At 38.8% G+C, this 16,913-nt stretch overlaps 2 protein-coding genes across 2 annotated transcripts; both read right to left on the bottom strand.

Annotated features, from left to right (window-relative positions):
- Positions 1–1,446: 1,446 nt before the first annotated feature.
- cox7a2l (cytochrome c oxidase subunit 7A2 like) lies at positions 1,447–6,062 on the bottom strand. The gene is made up of 3 exons (XM_079261059.1): positions 5,924–6,062; positions 2,606–2,740; positions 1,447–2,082 (listed from the first exon to the last, which is right to left on the bottom strand). The coding sequence occupies exons 1-3, from the start codon at positions 5,993–5,995 to the stop codon at positions 1,942–1,944; spliced, it is 348 nt and encodes a 115-aa protein (XP_079117185.1). The 5' UTR covers positions 5,996–6,062; the 3' UTR covers positions 1,447–1,941.
- A 6,249-nt stretch (positions 6,063–12,311) lies between these two features.
- kcng3 (potassium voltage-gated channel, subfamily G, member 3) lies at positions 12,312–15,073 on the bottom strand (the record flags this gene model as incomplete). Its single annotated transcript, XM_079260718.1, has 2 exons — positions 12,312–12,957; positions 14,448–15,073. The coding sequence occupies 2 exons, from the start codon at positions 15,071–15,073 to the stop codon at positions 12,312–12,314; spliced, it is 1,272 nt and encodes a 423-aa protein (XP_079116844.1).
- Between the last annotated feature and the right edge of the window lie 1,840 nt (positions 15,074–16,913).

Genomic DNA, 16,913 nt, shown 5'->3' with positions numbered 1-16,913 from the left:
AAAAACTTGTGCTCTCTGGAAAATCAACTCCAGAGGCTGAAGAGTTGTCCCCTGGTGCAGAACCAGCCATCTGTTTGTTCCGTTTCTACACCGGCAGATTGAACTGTCTACAACAGACTAACAAAAGATGTGCAAAAATCTGGTGAAGACACAGGGACTTCAGTTTTCTCAGGTAGTAGTCTGCTATGTCCCTTTTGGAGTGTATGGTGACATATTTCAGCTGAACTCTTAACGTGTTTCAGTCCTCTACCACCTTTTTCCAAGATGCAAGCAGTAGTTTTACACATGTTCCTCCTAACGTTTACGATAAAATCTTTTTGTTTGCATTCAAGATGAGGTGACCTGTTCTCTTTACTAGGCTTCTGGTCCTTTGCTGATACACCGCACAACTCTGGGGTGCATTTCTGAAGATGACAGAGTTGCATAGAAATAGTAAATAGAAAGCATCACCCTAACAGTGCTCATTGATTTGTCCAGATGAGAGTAATGGTAGCATCAACTCCAAGCCCATTTGGATAAGCAAACCTTACTGGGTTCATTTGCTTACTGAGGCTCTCATCATGTGGGACATTAGGCCAACAGGACTGTGGTCATTCAGGGAAATTTATGAGAGAGTGTAGCTTTTTTCGTCCCATTCAATAAGTCATAATTAAACTCTAATAAGTGGCTTTAGTTCAGTTTTTCAAGGCACCCTATAAGAATAGTAACAAATATAATTAATCTCTTCTTACTCTTATATGAGATTAGCTTCCTGACCTTTAGCAGCACTGCTGGTATGTGTCAAACTATATCATTGTGTGAACGTGTAGATAAGAATAGCACACTTGCAGTGCAGCTGCGCAGGTTTTGACTGCAACCTCATATGCCATTTCAGTGTACAAACTTAAGCATAATCTCAAGGTACTGCATACTTTCTTTCCACATCATCTATAAACATAATACAACTTGTGATTTTTCTTGCATTTTATTTATATCATGCATGCATTAGGTGATGAGAGGACCCTTGTCTCAACTTGCATATCTTGCCAGTAGCAATTTCCCTGTCTGACAATATGTGCAAAAAAAAAACCCAAAAAAAACCCCAAAACAATGCAAAGGACAAAATACATAAATATCTAAAAGACAAAAGAGAAAAGGCAGCAACTGACACCATCATCAGATGTGATGGTGAGAGGCATGTGACATTACACCAGGGCCCACACACACGAAGACTGTATGAGATGGTACGTAGGCCAAGTGAGCAGCAGCTATCCAGACGGGGTGTTGCCATCGTACTTGTTGATGAGCTGTTGATGACAGTGTTGTACCCTATAGAGGATGTATATGTGCTGCTCATGAATCAGTCAACCGGCAGTGATGGCATCTATTGCAGTATTTACAGCTGTTTTTTTTTTTTTACACAATAACAGGAGAAAAAAAAACAGACTTTAACTCATCCATTTTTACCATTAAAATTTATTCATTTCTACATCTTTTTTTTTTTAAGAAGACAAACATTAAATTGTTATCATTGGTTTGATGTCCTGATAGTGTAGTGGCTCTCAAACTATAACTGGGAAAAATGAATACCTTCACACTCCATAATCTTTAAGGCACAACCAGTGAAATCAGAGGATGGAACTAATGAGTTGTGAATGAATTTTCTGAGTGTGGAAATAAGCATTAGCATGATGGCATTAACTATATCCATATTTATGGCTTAAATTCTATTTATTCTACTTTATTTCAATAAGTTAGATGGTTTTTTTTTTTTTGTTTTGTTTTTTTTTACCAAGTTCAGATTGCCTCCAACCAGTTTAAGAACCACTGAGATAAATGATAAATTCTCACTTAAAGAGTCCTGAGAGGTGGTGGGTTGGATTGAGACTGTGAATGTAAAGGTTTTGTTTGATGCAGCAGCAAGTCAGAGGTGTTTCAGGAAGATCCTGGGTTTTGAGTTGGTCACTTTTTGTTGGGCTGTGCTGCGATGTAAAGAGCCACCAGACAATAGACGACGCCTCCTACTGTTAGAGCCATGGTGGTACGGTACAGTAGCCTGTCTGGAACTCCACGTTTTAAATGAATGGGGACGCCGTCTGATGTCTGTGGAGGAAGTGAGGAAAAAAAAAGAGGAAATTTAAAAATGAACACAAGAGAAAAGCAATTTGCAGTTCTCAATATTTGCTTGCACTTTGTGATCAACATTTATTATGCTCTGAATCAATAGCTACATTTTATAAGTTTTCCGATGTACAATTCACATTGAAAGGTTCCTTTTACAGCACCTCTAAAAAACACTTTTCCTTTCACACACACACACACACACACACGAAGACATACCATAAAAAAAGACCTCTTGCAGTAAAAACGCCAGTAGTCAATATAGTAATTTTCAGTCAATTTAGTGACTGTTTCACTCAGCGGCAGTGTCTTAAGCCGAGAATAATTGTGAGTTGGGCAGAAAACCATTAACACAAAGGAAAGGAATAGCGAATGCTATTTGATAAAAGAAGCTTCTCACGAATGCCAAATTCCAAATACTTCTATGAATTTATAAACAGTGATCCCTAGATGAGGAAAATGACGTATTCCTCTTATAAATAGCACCAATCTTGTTTGTCATTACCTGGAATAACCTCTGGAGGTCTGGAACCCTGTTAGCTCCCATGTACTCCACTGCGGCCCCTGCTTCTGAAACCACCTTGGTGGGAGTAGCGAAGATCATGGTTGAGGACTCTGCAGGCAAACTTTGCTTCAGACCCTGAAAATAGAGAATTAAATGAACTTGTTGCAATAATGCAAAATTAGTGTAATTGTAAGAAAAACTGTCACATTATGAAAATGCCTGTTTTAAATACTCCTCTTTTTTTTTCTCCTTATTGCTCTTTCAAACCCAGTTAAAATCACTATGAACATAACCAAGGTTTTCTTCTGCACTTCATTTTCACCATTTATCACTTGCAAAATTTGCTCAATTTCCATGGTCAGGAATCCAATCATGTGGGTAGGAGACCTTGACAAATCAATAGCAAGCTAATAAAAATAAGTCAAAAATGTGGAGGAACACATAAATGAAAAAGGGAAAAATAACAGAGGAAAGTGGATGCCAAGCAATCAGCGCACCAACACCTTATCAGGTATACCATAGTCAAGAATTTAATTTAAGAAATTTACGTTGGTTTTATCTACTTCTAGCTGGAAGCATCTCATTGCCTCTCTGCAATGCCATTTTTAACTGGAAGGCTTGAGTTACATTTCTGACTGAGAATAATAAGACGACTACCTTGATAACCAGTGGAGGACAAGACATTTTCTAAGGAATATCCACAGAGATTAATGAGTGCTTCTACATGCAGCCAGAACCTTTAGGGTTAGAAAGAAACTTTTAAAAAGACAGAAAAAAATCAACAAATATGAGCTTGTTTGACAAAGAAGTCAATAGTCATTTTAAAGACTCATCAGTGCTGCATAAATACGAGTGATTACATGAGTGCGTCATTGATCGGTGCTTGTAAAGTTATGGCTCCACCTCAGAGCTGTATAAATGTTTGATTAAATCACTGAAAAACAACAGAAGTATATTAATTTTACAAAATGTCATATAAACATTAGGGCATTTTTTTTAAAGCAGTTTCTTTATTTTCTTTATTGAAAACATACAGACTTCTCATGCACACTTTACACATGAAGTGCAAAGTTTATACAGGTCAATCCTCCCCTGCAAAAAAAAGTCAAGCTGGGTTTTTTCTAAGCCAGAAATCTACTTTCCATTAAATAAGCTGTAATGCATTTACACATTTCATGCTTTTTCTTCAACTTGTATAACTGCTGGCACATAAACTAAGGTGCAGGTGGTGTTAGCATAGAGTCTGTGGACGTACAGACTGTGACAGCGGGGAAATAAATTGGGACACAGAAATACAAAGGTGCAAAAACAGATTATTCTTAAATACCTTATACGACATATGTGTTTGTAGTGGGAACTTTTCCTTAATGATTACACTAGAAAGTATTTTTATCTTGCGCAAAGTGTCTTTTATAAGAAGTAAACAGATGGAGCACAAGATCCAAAATTTAAACACAACAAGATTTAAGTCTTGGTTAATACAATTTGTGGAAGTATCTACAGAAGGAGGTTTACCGGTAAGCCGCTAAAGTATTAAATCAGTGTTTATGAAATTATCCTCTCCACCTGCTGCTGTTTGACAGTCTGCTGGTGGAGACTGAGTGCGGTATATGTACGCTGCAAGCTCTGACAAACAAGCTTTCTGCCTAACTGCTGGCACACAAGTGGCCTGCTAAGCACAGCAACTACCTATGATATTTGAGTTAAAAAATAAAGTTAGATTTGAACAATAGTCAAACACATCGATTGATTGTTGTGTCTGTTCGAATAAAGACACCCAATACATATAAATTTAAAGTCTACAACAGAAATGAGTACATTCTTGTGCTTACAGTATTTCCTACTCAGTGAGGTAGCCACAAGGAGATATATATATATATATATATATATATATATATATATATATATATATATATATATATATATATATATATATACATATAAAGAAATTAAAGATAAAGATATAAGAAATGGAAAAAAAAATTATTTACACCCAGAAAAAAAAGGCTCAACTGACATGACTGGTGAAGCGCTACAAGGAGATGGGGATGCACCAATACCGATATCAGTATCGGTACCGGCTCATTACCAAGCTTGTGTACTCGTACTTAGTATTAATAAAAGTGTACCAATACCACAACCGATACCCGATACCACACTAGTCAAGCTAACACAGATGTGTTTGATGACATGCTTCAGATGTGTTTTAAAAGAAATAAAAGCCTTGAATGTTAAAATGTGACATTTTTTGTTCACTAAAAGCTAAATTCTTGTTTCAAAATCACACATTTATAGTTGTATTTAGGTAAAATGTGCCAAATCAAAATAAAACTTGTTTAAATTGTTAGATCTGTAATGGTATCATATTTGTATTGGTGAGGTAACTTCAGAAAGGATGGGTAATTTATTACAACCTAATGAAATCTTATACAGTTATAACAGCGATAATAACCATAGTCACAATAATGTTCACATAAACAGATTTGGCATCAGCAAATGTCAGTATCTGCTGATATTCAAGTTTCAGATATCTGTATTTTATCGCAACTCCCAGGATCGGTGCATCCCTATGTGGAGAATTTTATGCTCTAATAACAGTATTTATTGTTTTTTTGTTTGTTTCTTTTTTTTAATTATTATTAATTAGTTCGTTTTGACAAATAGTTCTAATTCAGAGGAAAGTACAAGCGTTTCTTTGAATTCAATAGATGTGCCATTTCTGTAAATAATATTTGAAGTTGTAGCACCCTAAAGCACAAAAGAAATAAATTGATATTAACTGAGGTCCTAACTGAGTTCTGTATCTAAAGTCATATCATATGTACTGTATAAGTCCAATTAACTTGGAAGTTAATATAGATGTGGAGAAGTGATTAAAAATAACTTTTAAGTACCAGAATTATACAACTACACCATTAAAGAAGCAGAAAAAAAAAAAAAAAAAATTTTTTTTAAAAATGTATTTCTCCATGAATAATAAACTACTAGTAGTAAAAATGCAAATGAGTCAGACAACAACGTTGAACGTCTCACAGCAGCTCCCTCAGTGTTGGTAACCTTTTCATCTCTTATCAACAAAACAACACTTTCATGTGGATATTATCACGTCTTCAGACACAAATGTGTACATGTAGGAAACATCACTGGATTTTTTCCACTTAGTATATTACCAGTATTATTAATTATACCAGTATACTACAAAGTCCTGATAACATTTCTAGTGGACACATTGTTTCGTAATCTAACAAATCCACGTGAAGGTCAACCTAACGGGGTCCGACTCGGTCTCTCGCCTCTAATAGGTGTCCCGAGACTCACCTGAGGACTGTAGGCAGTTGTCAGAGCAGAGCCCCTTAGTTTCTGAGTGATACCGCTAAACTTGTAAAACATTTTCCTGCTGAAGGACAGGAGAAGTTTGTTGCCACCACAACAAATCCGCCGGTAAGGGCCTTTCTCCTGGTCGTGACAGTCGAAGGAATGTGACGTAAAAATAGACTGGCCAATACCTGCCTGTTCAAAATTGGAGAGGCGCATAGCATGAGGTTTAGGATTTATGTATTTGAAATGTCAACATTTTGCTTTCTGTCCTAAAAGAAAAAAAAAAAGAAAAAGAAAAAAGAACGTAATTCATTGCATGTTTTAACAAAAAGCTATTAAACAGGTAAACAGGTAATACGTAGAACAAATTCTTAAAATAGGTATGAACAAAAATATACTTACAAAAAATAAATAAATAAATAAATAAATTATTTTTACACACACACACACACACACACACACACACACACACACATATATATATATATATATATATATATATATATATATATATATATATATATATATATATATATGTATATATATATATATATATATATATATATATACATATATATATATATATATACATATATATATATATATATATATATATATATATATATATATATATATATATATATATATATATATATATATATATATATATATATATATATATATATATATATATATGTATGTATATTTGTTATTTGGTAAGTATTTCTTTGTGGTAGACATGATCAAAACAGAGCATATGTGAGCATATGTTGTCAGTCCCGTCACAGCTCCTTTGTTGAATTTCCATATATTTGTATGAATTTGCCTAAATTTTTGGATTGTTCATACCTCTTTTAAAAATTTGTTCTACATATTTATGTTTACCTGTTTAATAGCTTTTTGTTAAAATATGCAATTAATTACATTCTTTTCTTTTTCATTTAGGACAGAAAGCAAAATGTTGACATTTCAATACACAAATCCTGAACTCTTGCTATACACCACGCCAATACAAATACACACACACACACACACACACACACACACACACACACACACACACACACACACACACACACACATATATATATATATATATATATATATATATATATATATATATATATATATATATATATATATATATATATATATATATATATATATATATATATATATAACTTCATACTTTCTCATATGTGCACAAAAAGGAGGCATTTAGGGAAAAGCAAGCCATTTTCATTGTAATTTGCACCCTTTAAACCCATCTATAATTTAATGAGTAACAGAACTGAGTCACAGCTGACTTGAAAAAATTACTTTTTTTCTAACACTGCCGGCTTTCAAATATGATAGATGGCCGCTTTTCCTTTTTTCTCTCCTAATAAGTGGCACAAAAACTACCAAGACCACTTTCATAAAATGGTGTGGGGGAACATTTAGAAATATGTACATGTCTCAATTAGAAGCTTTATCAGAAAGCTAAAATAAATGTTGGCCATGATCTTTCTACACTCTACTGCTTTCATGTTCTGTTGTGTTTAATTAAGATTAATGAAAAGATTTACAGATGACATTGGTTGCATTTAAACTGACTGAACAGAAAAATCCTACAAAATATTGCACTAATTTTTATCTTGAATAAAGATATTGTAACTGTAAAACTTTTATTTCTTTTTTTTCATAACACTGTAATATGTTTTCAGAACTTTATTTTAATGTGAAATCCCCATAGATGTTTGCATCCTTGTTTAAAACCTAACTGCGGACGTAAGTAATGTAAAGTGGCTTCCTGTCACCTCTGTTTCTGGTAACTGTGTGTGTCACAAAGGCATCAGCAACCTGAAAGTAGACCAAGATTTGTACTTGAGGAAAAACCCGAGTAACTTATTCACTGGAGATGAAAGCAGGTCAAATGACTGGAAAGCTGAATTTATAAATTCTTGAGGAAACCAGTAAACAGTCTCATGAGAAAACTAACAAGACTCACAAGAGTCGGGGAAAATTGCCAGAAGACTTGTGTGGTTTTGAAAAAACTCAACATGCTTAGAGCTCAACATCAAGAAAAGGAGGAGAAAGATCCTGAAAAATCAATCCTAAAGTCAACACTGGAAATGAAACCCACTAAACAGCCTGAGATAGGCCACACATTGTCCAGCTTTCTAAAGTGTACATTTGGAGATCAACTGCAAAAAGCATGAAAGGAATTTAGACTTTCATAAATATTTTGCCTCATAGGGATTTGATGGTCCAAACAACTCAAAACGTTGGCGGTAAACTAAACAGTAGCCATTTCTATAAACTCTGCAAAGAATATGAAACAACGCAAATAACGGATACAGTATATAGTGACAGATCACTGAGCACTTCTCTTTACTCCTTATCTTCTGTGTAGAAAAACATGGCCGTATTGACATTTTTAACATTTTTCCTCTTTCTGCAGGTCTTCCTAGATAAAAGTTGCAGTCCATATTGATTTCTCTTTCCTGTCCTCTCCACTCCCACCGTTTGAAGCAGATGACTGCCCTCCCAGAGCTGTGTTCTGCCAGAGGTTTTGTTCTTTCTGTTAAAAGGGAGTTTCTTTCTTTTCATTGTCAGCTCAGGTATTGGATTGAAGTCTAGATTCAGTGTAATCTGTTGGTTTTCCTTATCTAGTCTAATGATGAGTTGATGCAAAATGATGTGTCTAGGGTGGCAGTGGCTCAGGAAGTAGCGCTGGTTGTCTACTGGCCTGAAGGGCAGCCGTTAAAGCCCCTCACAAAGCAGCCCTTAGGAAGCACAAGCCAGTGTTCTCTGAGAGGCTGTCCCAAGCCCAAATGCAGGGGTTGCATCTGGTGTAAAACACGTGTCAATAACAAAGTGTGAATCTGGGTTCTGTACCATATTGGAAGGTGGGAGCAGGTGTTTCTCTGTGGCGACCCCGTAAGAAAGGGACAAAAGCCAAAAGCGGAGGAGGAGGCTCGAATTAACATGTCTATAAGGTGCCCATAGATGACATTGATGTGAAGTGGTGCTATACAAGTAAAGCTTAATTGAATGTGTTTATTTACCTGGAGAAATGACATTAAATATGGATTGCAAACCAACATTACTGTATAGATGCCCTATTAAATCAGAAGCATCTTAGTAAAAAACAAAAAAATGTTGAACAGCAGTGATTGTGAGCAACAGTTAAAAAAGATTAGCACTTGTTCTGAGTGGCTGTTGCGCTACTTAAATAAGTCTAAGAGAATAAATGAATACTCGTAGTTGCTGATATATGCTCAACATTTTGCACAAGACAGTGGAACGTTTAGGTGGCTTAGTTCCCACAGTGTTGTTGGTGGTTGAATAAATAGTTCTGCACCTCCGGCTACGGTGCCTTTTGTCTGAAGCTAGGAGGAAAAAACAGTTCGTGACATGTGTTGGCAGGATCTTGGAGGATTACTTTTGCCCCAGATGGGCAGATTTTCTGGGCCAGGTGCCTCAACTGCTGTCAGAGAGACCCCAATAATCCAAAAAGCTTCCTTTAGCATCCTCTGTAGAGCTTTTCTGTCTCGTGCCAGGGAGCGGTGATGCTGGTTAGTGCACTCAAAATATTGACTTTGTAGAAAGTCAACATTTGGGCTCAGATTAGCCCTCCTTAAGGTTTTCAAAAATAAAGATGCCGGTGAGCTCTTTTGGCAATGGAGGTGGCGTGCAAGGACTGGAGGAAGTTGCCAGTCTCATGCAGCCTCCAGGATTTTAACACACCGGTCCTAAAAGACTCTCTGCACTTTAATACCAAATATTATGCTTGATATCAATCTATGAACACTTTTTATTTATTTTGTTATTGTGCTTTTTCAAATTAGCATTCAGGATGAAAAATGGAGAAGTCAAAGAACAATTACAAAATCAGAGAGCTGCTGACTTGACTGTAGGTTGTAAAACAGTCAAAAAAAAAATCTTCCTCACTGCAAAAAATACTCTTAATTCAATCAAAGGAAACTAGAGTTTGAAAGAGCAGAATGATGGGTTCAACCAACTGACTAGCTTCTCCGCATCATTTCCCAAGTGTGCAATAAGAGATTATAGGATCTACCAAAAGTATTTAACATAGAAGCTCCTTTCTCTAAAACCATACCATGACTCATTTGTATTGGAGTTCTGTAGCAGCATAATGGTGCATAGTGTGGAAGGAAGCTGTGTCCATCTAGATGGAAAAACGGTGCATTCATCTCAAATGAAAGAGAGCTGGATAATCTACAGTAAGTGTCAGTAAGGTTTGATTTCTTGGGAAATAAACTCACACATTTCCAAAGCTGCAGGAACCTTTTCCAGGAACAGGGAACTTTAAAGTGGTCCCCTGCTGACCTTACTTCGTTTTTACAGCAAGAATCAGGAACAAATCAGAGAAAATTTTCAGCTCAAGCTTGTATTTTTGTACAACCCAGAAGTGGATTTTTACTTATAACAACACATAATGACACAAGAGCTAAGTGTAAAAAAACAAAGGTCAAAGTGTATTGCCATATCTGCAATATATAAAAATATTTTTAAAAAATCAAACATTTTCTGCTGCACTGCAGCGGAAACATTATTTCAAATTCTAGTTTGCTCTACTCTTTGATGATGTATACTTTGTGAATCAGACTGTATAATGCTAACCACAGGGTGACTCTTAAGAGTGCACTAAATGCCCTTGCCAGAGGGGTCAGATGTTCTTCATTGAACATGTTCAGTCCGGTTCAATGAAACAAGCACTCTAGTTATTATAGACTCTTGTTACATCATGGCTTTTAAATTAGAAAGCTTGAGCTACCAAACCACCGTCTTTCCCATTCATCAGGGTGCAATGCTTATAATTTCCAATAGTTTACCTAAAACTGAAATAAAGTTTTGGTGGCTAATAAATGACTGAGCATGATGCCTAAATTCTACCGTATAATTAATGATAAAATATTAAACACCCAAAGAGATTATGCACATTATCATTTTATTGTAAAAGCTCATACATTGATTACATTCATTGTAAGTCACAATTAAAAAGCTTTGATTGGTGGTTTCAGTCAAACTTGACCAAAATGTACTGCTACATGATTCATATATTATAAGGTAGTTAATAAAATATCACAGTCACATTGCTTCAAAAGCACACCAAGAGCAACAAGAATATTAAGATGTCCACAAAACACAAAATTCATATAGCTGAAAACACATTTCTAGACTTAATAGCTCAAAGACAAACGGATGATAAGCGGATATTTTATTGATTGCACAAACAAAAGGATCAGGATCTTGAAGAAGCATGTGTGTGTGTGTGTATGCAGAGAATGGTTGATGGGAACGGGAGGAAGAGGAGTAGAGATGTAGAGAAAGACTGTTGTGTGGGAGAGGTGTTGACTTGTTTGTTTGGATCATGTGTCTCTTCAACAAATCGTATCATCTTGGCAAAGCATGAACACTGCAAACATGTGTGAATTACAAATATTTGAACATCATCTGGGACAGCCTCTGCAGCTTAGTTTTCTTACCCTGTTCCATTGTTAAAACATAATTTTAATTTACCGTCTGATGTGATCTTAAAAGAAATATTCCCAGGACAATAATACAGCATGCTTGCCAGGAGGTGTGCGTGGATGTAGCCTTTTTGTGTGCAGAGAAATCAACCACCATTATGATTGGCATGTTGGAGGGGTTGCCTTGGAGACGCAGAAACACAAAATGTCTTATATTCACTCACAAACACAGACGCATCTATTCATTCTTTGTGCTCAGGCTTAGTCCACATTCTGTCATTTCTGCTCAATAATCTTTCATCCTTCACTCCACACTCCATCTGCCCTGTCATACTTGTCCCTGTTTCATTGTCTGCCACTTTGTAGTCCCTCTTGACCCATGTCCATATTTCATCATTCTTGACTTAAGCTCCTCCAACCCACTAGGTCCCCCCCCTCTTCAATCCATCTTTTTTATCACACTGCATCTAGGTCACACATCAATCTTGAGTAACTTTTTTCCATCTGGGTGTAAATCTTAGACAAAGTGAAGGGCTGACAGCCACGGAAACAAATACACACTGCAGTCGATCGGGTTGTCTCTACCACAGCTGTTGCCATGGGAATATAGTGTAAACAGCAGCCACCGTCATATCTGGAGTGACTGCACCTGTGTGTGCTTAATAAATAATAATCTATGTAATGTTGACGTGATGTTCTTCACGCTCTCAGCTCAAGCTGTTGATTGAAAATGATTAAAATCCCTATTAAGACAGGCGGGAACAAGACAGGACATAAAAGAAATCAGGTGTTGCTCAAGCAGGAACCAAGGCTGTTTGTAGAGTTATTTCACAATAAAATTAGCAGATCTACTGGTTTGTTGTGTATCTTTCACATGTAGGCTATAGATGCTTGGAATAAATCGTTGTTCACTGTAGCATCTCTGTAGACAGGTTGCGTGCATATCTGGCAGAGCGGAGTTTGAGTTCATGGTAGCACTGAACGAAACTGTGGTAGATAAATGTGATGGGCAGTGCCAGGAGAACAATGCCGCTCACCACACACATTCCTCCAAGCACCCGCCCCCCAATTGTCACCGGGTACACATCTCCATACCCCACCGTCGTCATGGAGATGATGACCCACCAGGCAGCTGCCGGGATGCTGGCGTAATCTTGGTTCTGCGAGTCCAAGTCCAAGCCATGCTCCAGAAGTTGCGCCAGAGCGCTGTATATTGCCATGGCAACACAGACAAACACCATCAGCATGATCATCTCCCTGTAGCAGCGCCTGAGTGTCAGCCCCAGAGTCTGCAGGCCCAGGAAGTGTCTGGCAAGCTTCATGAGCCAGAACACGCGCATCATCCTCAGCACCCGCAGTATCACCCCAGCAACCCCGAGCCCGGCACCCGGCATCCCTGCACGGGCCATCGCCATGGTGACATAGTAGGGGGTAATGGCAATAACATCGATGATGTTCAGCGGATGGCGAATGAAGTCCCACTTGTCTCTGGCCACCAGAAAGCGTACTATGCACTCTGCTGTAAACCAGCCAATGCACACAGCCTCCACTATCCTACAGAGAGGAGAGGAGATAAATTAGTTGAACAGTAAACAGGAAGCAGCAGAGGAGCGACAGAGATATGGATGATGTGAGATACTGCTTAGCACAGCTTAAATGTGAAGAAGAAAAATAAGTGTGTGTGTATGTGGGGGATGGGGGGGGGGGGGGGGGGGGGGGGGGACTAAATTATTACAATAAAGAACACATCGGATACCATTTAGAGGTGTATGGAGTAAACAAGGACAGTGGGGCAAATACACAGTAAGAATGGAAGACTAATATAACTTCACAAAAGGAGGGATTATAAACGTTCAGAGAGAGATTGTAACAAAGAAGCCACACAATTAACCCGCTGATTAACACAAGCAAAGCAATCAAACTGAATTAGAAAGAAATGGTGCTGGTATTTGACATGAGAGAATTAAATTCAAGTAAATACCAGAGTGCCTACAGGGTAACCATTAACACAATTAAACCTAACCATATTATGAAGCACATGAGAAAATTGCATCATCTACTAGCCTGAAACTGAATCCTTTTAGCCCCAAGTATTCACTTTTAGTTGATTACCTAACCACTGGAGCTGCTCCAAAAATCAAATGAATGTCCAGCACGAGTGAACATAACCTAACCTTATATAGAAAATGGCCTCCTCTGGGCTTCCTTGAGAGGACATGCTCAGGCAAAAACAATGCAGAATCAGAGATGTATGTTATCATCTCTCATACACACACACACACACACACACACACACACACACACACACACACACACACACACACACACACACACACACACACACACACACAAAACGCAGAGCGTGACGGTGATTCCTGGATGGGACTTCAATGACATAGAAGTCATCCGTACACATTCTATCATTGCCTTGCTGTCCTCTTGAATTATATTAATCTAGCTATAATTGATGTGTTTGTCCTTGTGTGCCCTTGTTTGTCGGTGAAGTTTGAACCAATAAAGATGCTCAGATTAATTGTTAAAAGAAAACAGGATTGGGAAGGTTGAGGAAAAAAGGCAGAGAATTCCCTCAATTATTAATACTTCATGAATATGGATTAAATATTGATTTGCTTCCCTGTCCAACTGTCAAGTGAGAAACAGCATGTCTGAAACCTCGGAGGCAACAATTTGCACAAGGGGAAAAAATCGTTTGTTTATATTTTTTTAATGTTTCACATTGAACTATAAATTCTTATTATCACTGAAGATCGCTGGTATTAAAGATAAGCCTTAATAAATGTAGACCTACAGTGCGTAATGTTTTTGCTGTTTTAGCCGCATAAATACGGGATTTTCGAGTGTTTAAAAGGTTGCTTATTTGACAGAATCTCTCTCTTTGCAGGATTTACCCTGTTGATCTAACTTTTACGCACAGGACTTAATAGCACCATCTCATTTGCAGGACATCCTCGCACACTGCGCCTCAACGTTTGGCAGCATTTTCACGAGTGGGCTCTTTAGTTTGATCACAAACCATCGCCTACCTGTGCTCCTCCACAGTGTTTTTCTTGGCCGTATCCCAATCTGGCAACGTGCTTGCGCACAGCATTATCATAGAAACGATCACAAAGATCACGGATACTGAAGCCAAAAGCTGCGCTGCAAGGGAAGAGTTGGGCTCTTCGAATGTTTTGCGCATCTTCTCGAGCCATTTGGCGCGGCCGGTGAGGACAGTCCTTTGCACTGTCTCCTCTGGGCTCAGGGATTCATCTCCTGACATGACAACGTCCCCCTCTGACAGACTGTCCAGTCCAATGTCGGACATCCTGTCGTCCAGGCGTTTCTGGCAGCAAGAATCCAAGTGCGCGCTCTCCAGTCCCCAGTAAAGCATCTCCGTGTAGAATGACAGTTCACAGACTCCGGGAACAAACCGGAGTTTACCGGAGCGCACGTACAGCATAATGAACACAAAAGCCTGCGCGTGACGGTCGAAGAAAAACTCATTCCTATCACGGTCGTAGTCGTCGCACAATTCAAGCACCTCTTTCTCTGTTGCGCAAGCATGCAAGCGGCTGACGCGCCGGAGAGGGAAATCCCTGATCACCTCACGGGTGAAGGCGTACCGGGTTCCCCCTACATTGAGCACACAGATGCTCTTCCCGAACTTCATCTTGTCAACTTGTGCCCTACAAAAACTCCTCTTCGCAGTCCATCCCGCCTTCCAACCCCAAGAGTTTGGGCAGTTGGGGGAGCTTACAGTCTCCCCTGCCCCGCGGGGCGTGGTTCTCTGTCAGTGGAAGTGGCCCTGCGCCGGAGTCCGCGGCTGAAGAAAACTATTCCCAGCGTTTCTCAGTCACCGTTCCATCTCCCTCTGTAGCCTGTACCAAAGACTCTCCACCCCAGTCAGGGCGAGCCAATCCTATCTGTGATGTCACATGCGCTCGCGCGTACTTACGCACACATAGAAAAAGCAAAACCCCTGAGCGTAATGTTGTGCAGAGCATAAAGGGAAAGAGGGATAATAAATGAGCAGTGTAGAGGTTTATACATAAAACATATGAACAACATATCCACCAAACAAGAAAAATGTTATTGTATTTGTATTGTATTGTATTGTATTGTATTGTATTGTATTTGTTGTAATAAAATACCAACATTATAAATATTTCATAAATGTGATAGGACAAAACTAACTCTCTTGGTTCACCACCTGTGTGAGGGGTAGGGGTATTCAACTGCAGAAGCTGCAGCTCTGGTGACGTGGAATATCTTCTTTCTGCCTGAAATGGTTCCAGTTGGATTCATCTTGATGCACAACCTGCTTTCTGGAATCAGTCTCGTGGAAAGATGGACTCTATTCCATTTTTGGAGGTTCCAAGTTGTTGACCCAGTGGGATAGCCTCCCTTTGCTTTCGGGTGGAGCGACAGGTTCTGACTGCTGTTTGTGCCTATTGATCAAACAACAGTTTACAGTACCAGCATGTGTTGGAGAGCACTCCTGCTGGGGACCCCCTCATTCTACTGGGTGACTCAGTGCTTGTATGGAAATGTAAGACCTGGAAGAATGTGACTGATGAACAGCTCCCCTGATCTGGACCCAAATGGTGTTTTGCTTTTGAACTTATGTGCTCATTACAGATTCACAAGACACACAATGTTTAAGCATTACAGTATATGTGCACCTGCCACCAAGACACTTTACGCTGCAGTTTGATTATTTCAGGATGGGAAAGCAGTACACCATCAACACTGAGTACATGGGGAAGGGGTGCTGCTGACTTCAACTTGGGACATTGTGTGTCAGTGGAAAAAATACTTTGAAGGTCTCCTCAATCCTACCCATGTGCCTTCCAATGAGGAAACACAATATGGGGACTCTGAGGTGGACTCTCTTATCTCTGAGCCTGAGTTTGCTGTGATAGTTAATAAGCTCCTTGGTGGCAAGATCCTGCAGTAGATGAGATCTTCCCATAGTTTCTCAAATTTCTGGAACTTGTGGGGCTATCTTGATTGATATGTATCTACAACATTGTGGAGACAGTGCCTCTGGACTGGCAGACTGGGGTGGTCCCCCTTTTAAAGAAGGAGGACTAGGGAGGCTGTGTCATATGCCGTATTGCCAGTAGTAAGTCAGATTCTTACCTTATTGACAGACTTTCTAGGCCCAGCAGAGGAGTTAAGAGGGTCTGGTTTGGTGACCTTTGGTGAGTCTCCTTTGCAGATGATGCGGTTCTGTTGGCTTTGGGCTGTGATCCCCAACACTCACTGGAGTGATGTACAGATGTGTGTGAAGCTGATGGGACGAGAATAGGCACCTCTAAATCTGAGACCAATATTCTCAACAGGAAAAGGATAGAGTGACCTCTTCAGTTCAGGAATAAGCTCCTGCCCCAAGAGGGAAGGGAGTTTAAGTATTTCAGGGTCTTGTTCATGAATGAGGAAAGAATGGAGCGGGGCCCATCAACAATATCTGCAGTGCTGTGGACTTGGCATCGATCTGTTGTAAAATA

Source organism: Telmatherina bonti (assembly GCF_933228915.1).
Source record: "Telmatherina bonti genome assembly, chromosome: 21".
In the NCBI taxonomy this organism is placed as follows: Eukaryota; Metazoa; Chordata; class Actinopteri; order Atheriniformes; family Telmatherinidae; genus Telmatherina; species Telmatherina bonti.
This window is presented reverse-complemented; position numbering and strand designations above follow the sequence as displayed.

Coding starts and splice junctions, on each gene's coding strand:
- cox7a2l (XM_079261059.1), bottom strand. CDS start 5,995: ATGTTTTACAAGTTTAGCGGTATCACTCAGAAACTAAGGGGCTCTGCT. Junction 2,741..5,923: donor CAACTGCCTACAGTCCTCAG/GTGAGTCTCGGG, acceptor CTCTATTTTCAG/GGTCTGAAGCAAAGTTTGCC. Junction 2,083..2,605: donor ACCTCCAGAGGTTATTCCAG/GTAATGACAAAC, acceptor CTTCCTCCACAG/ACATCAGACGGCGTCCCCAT.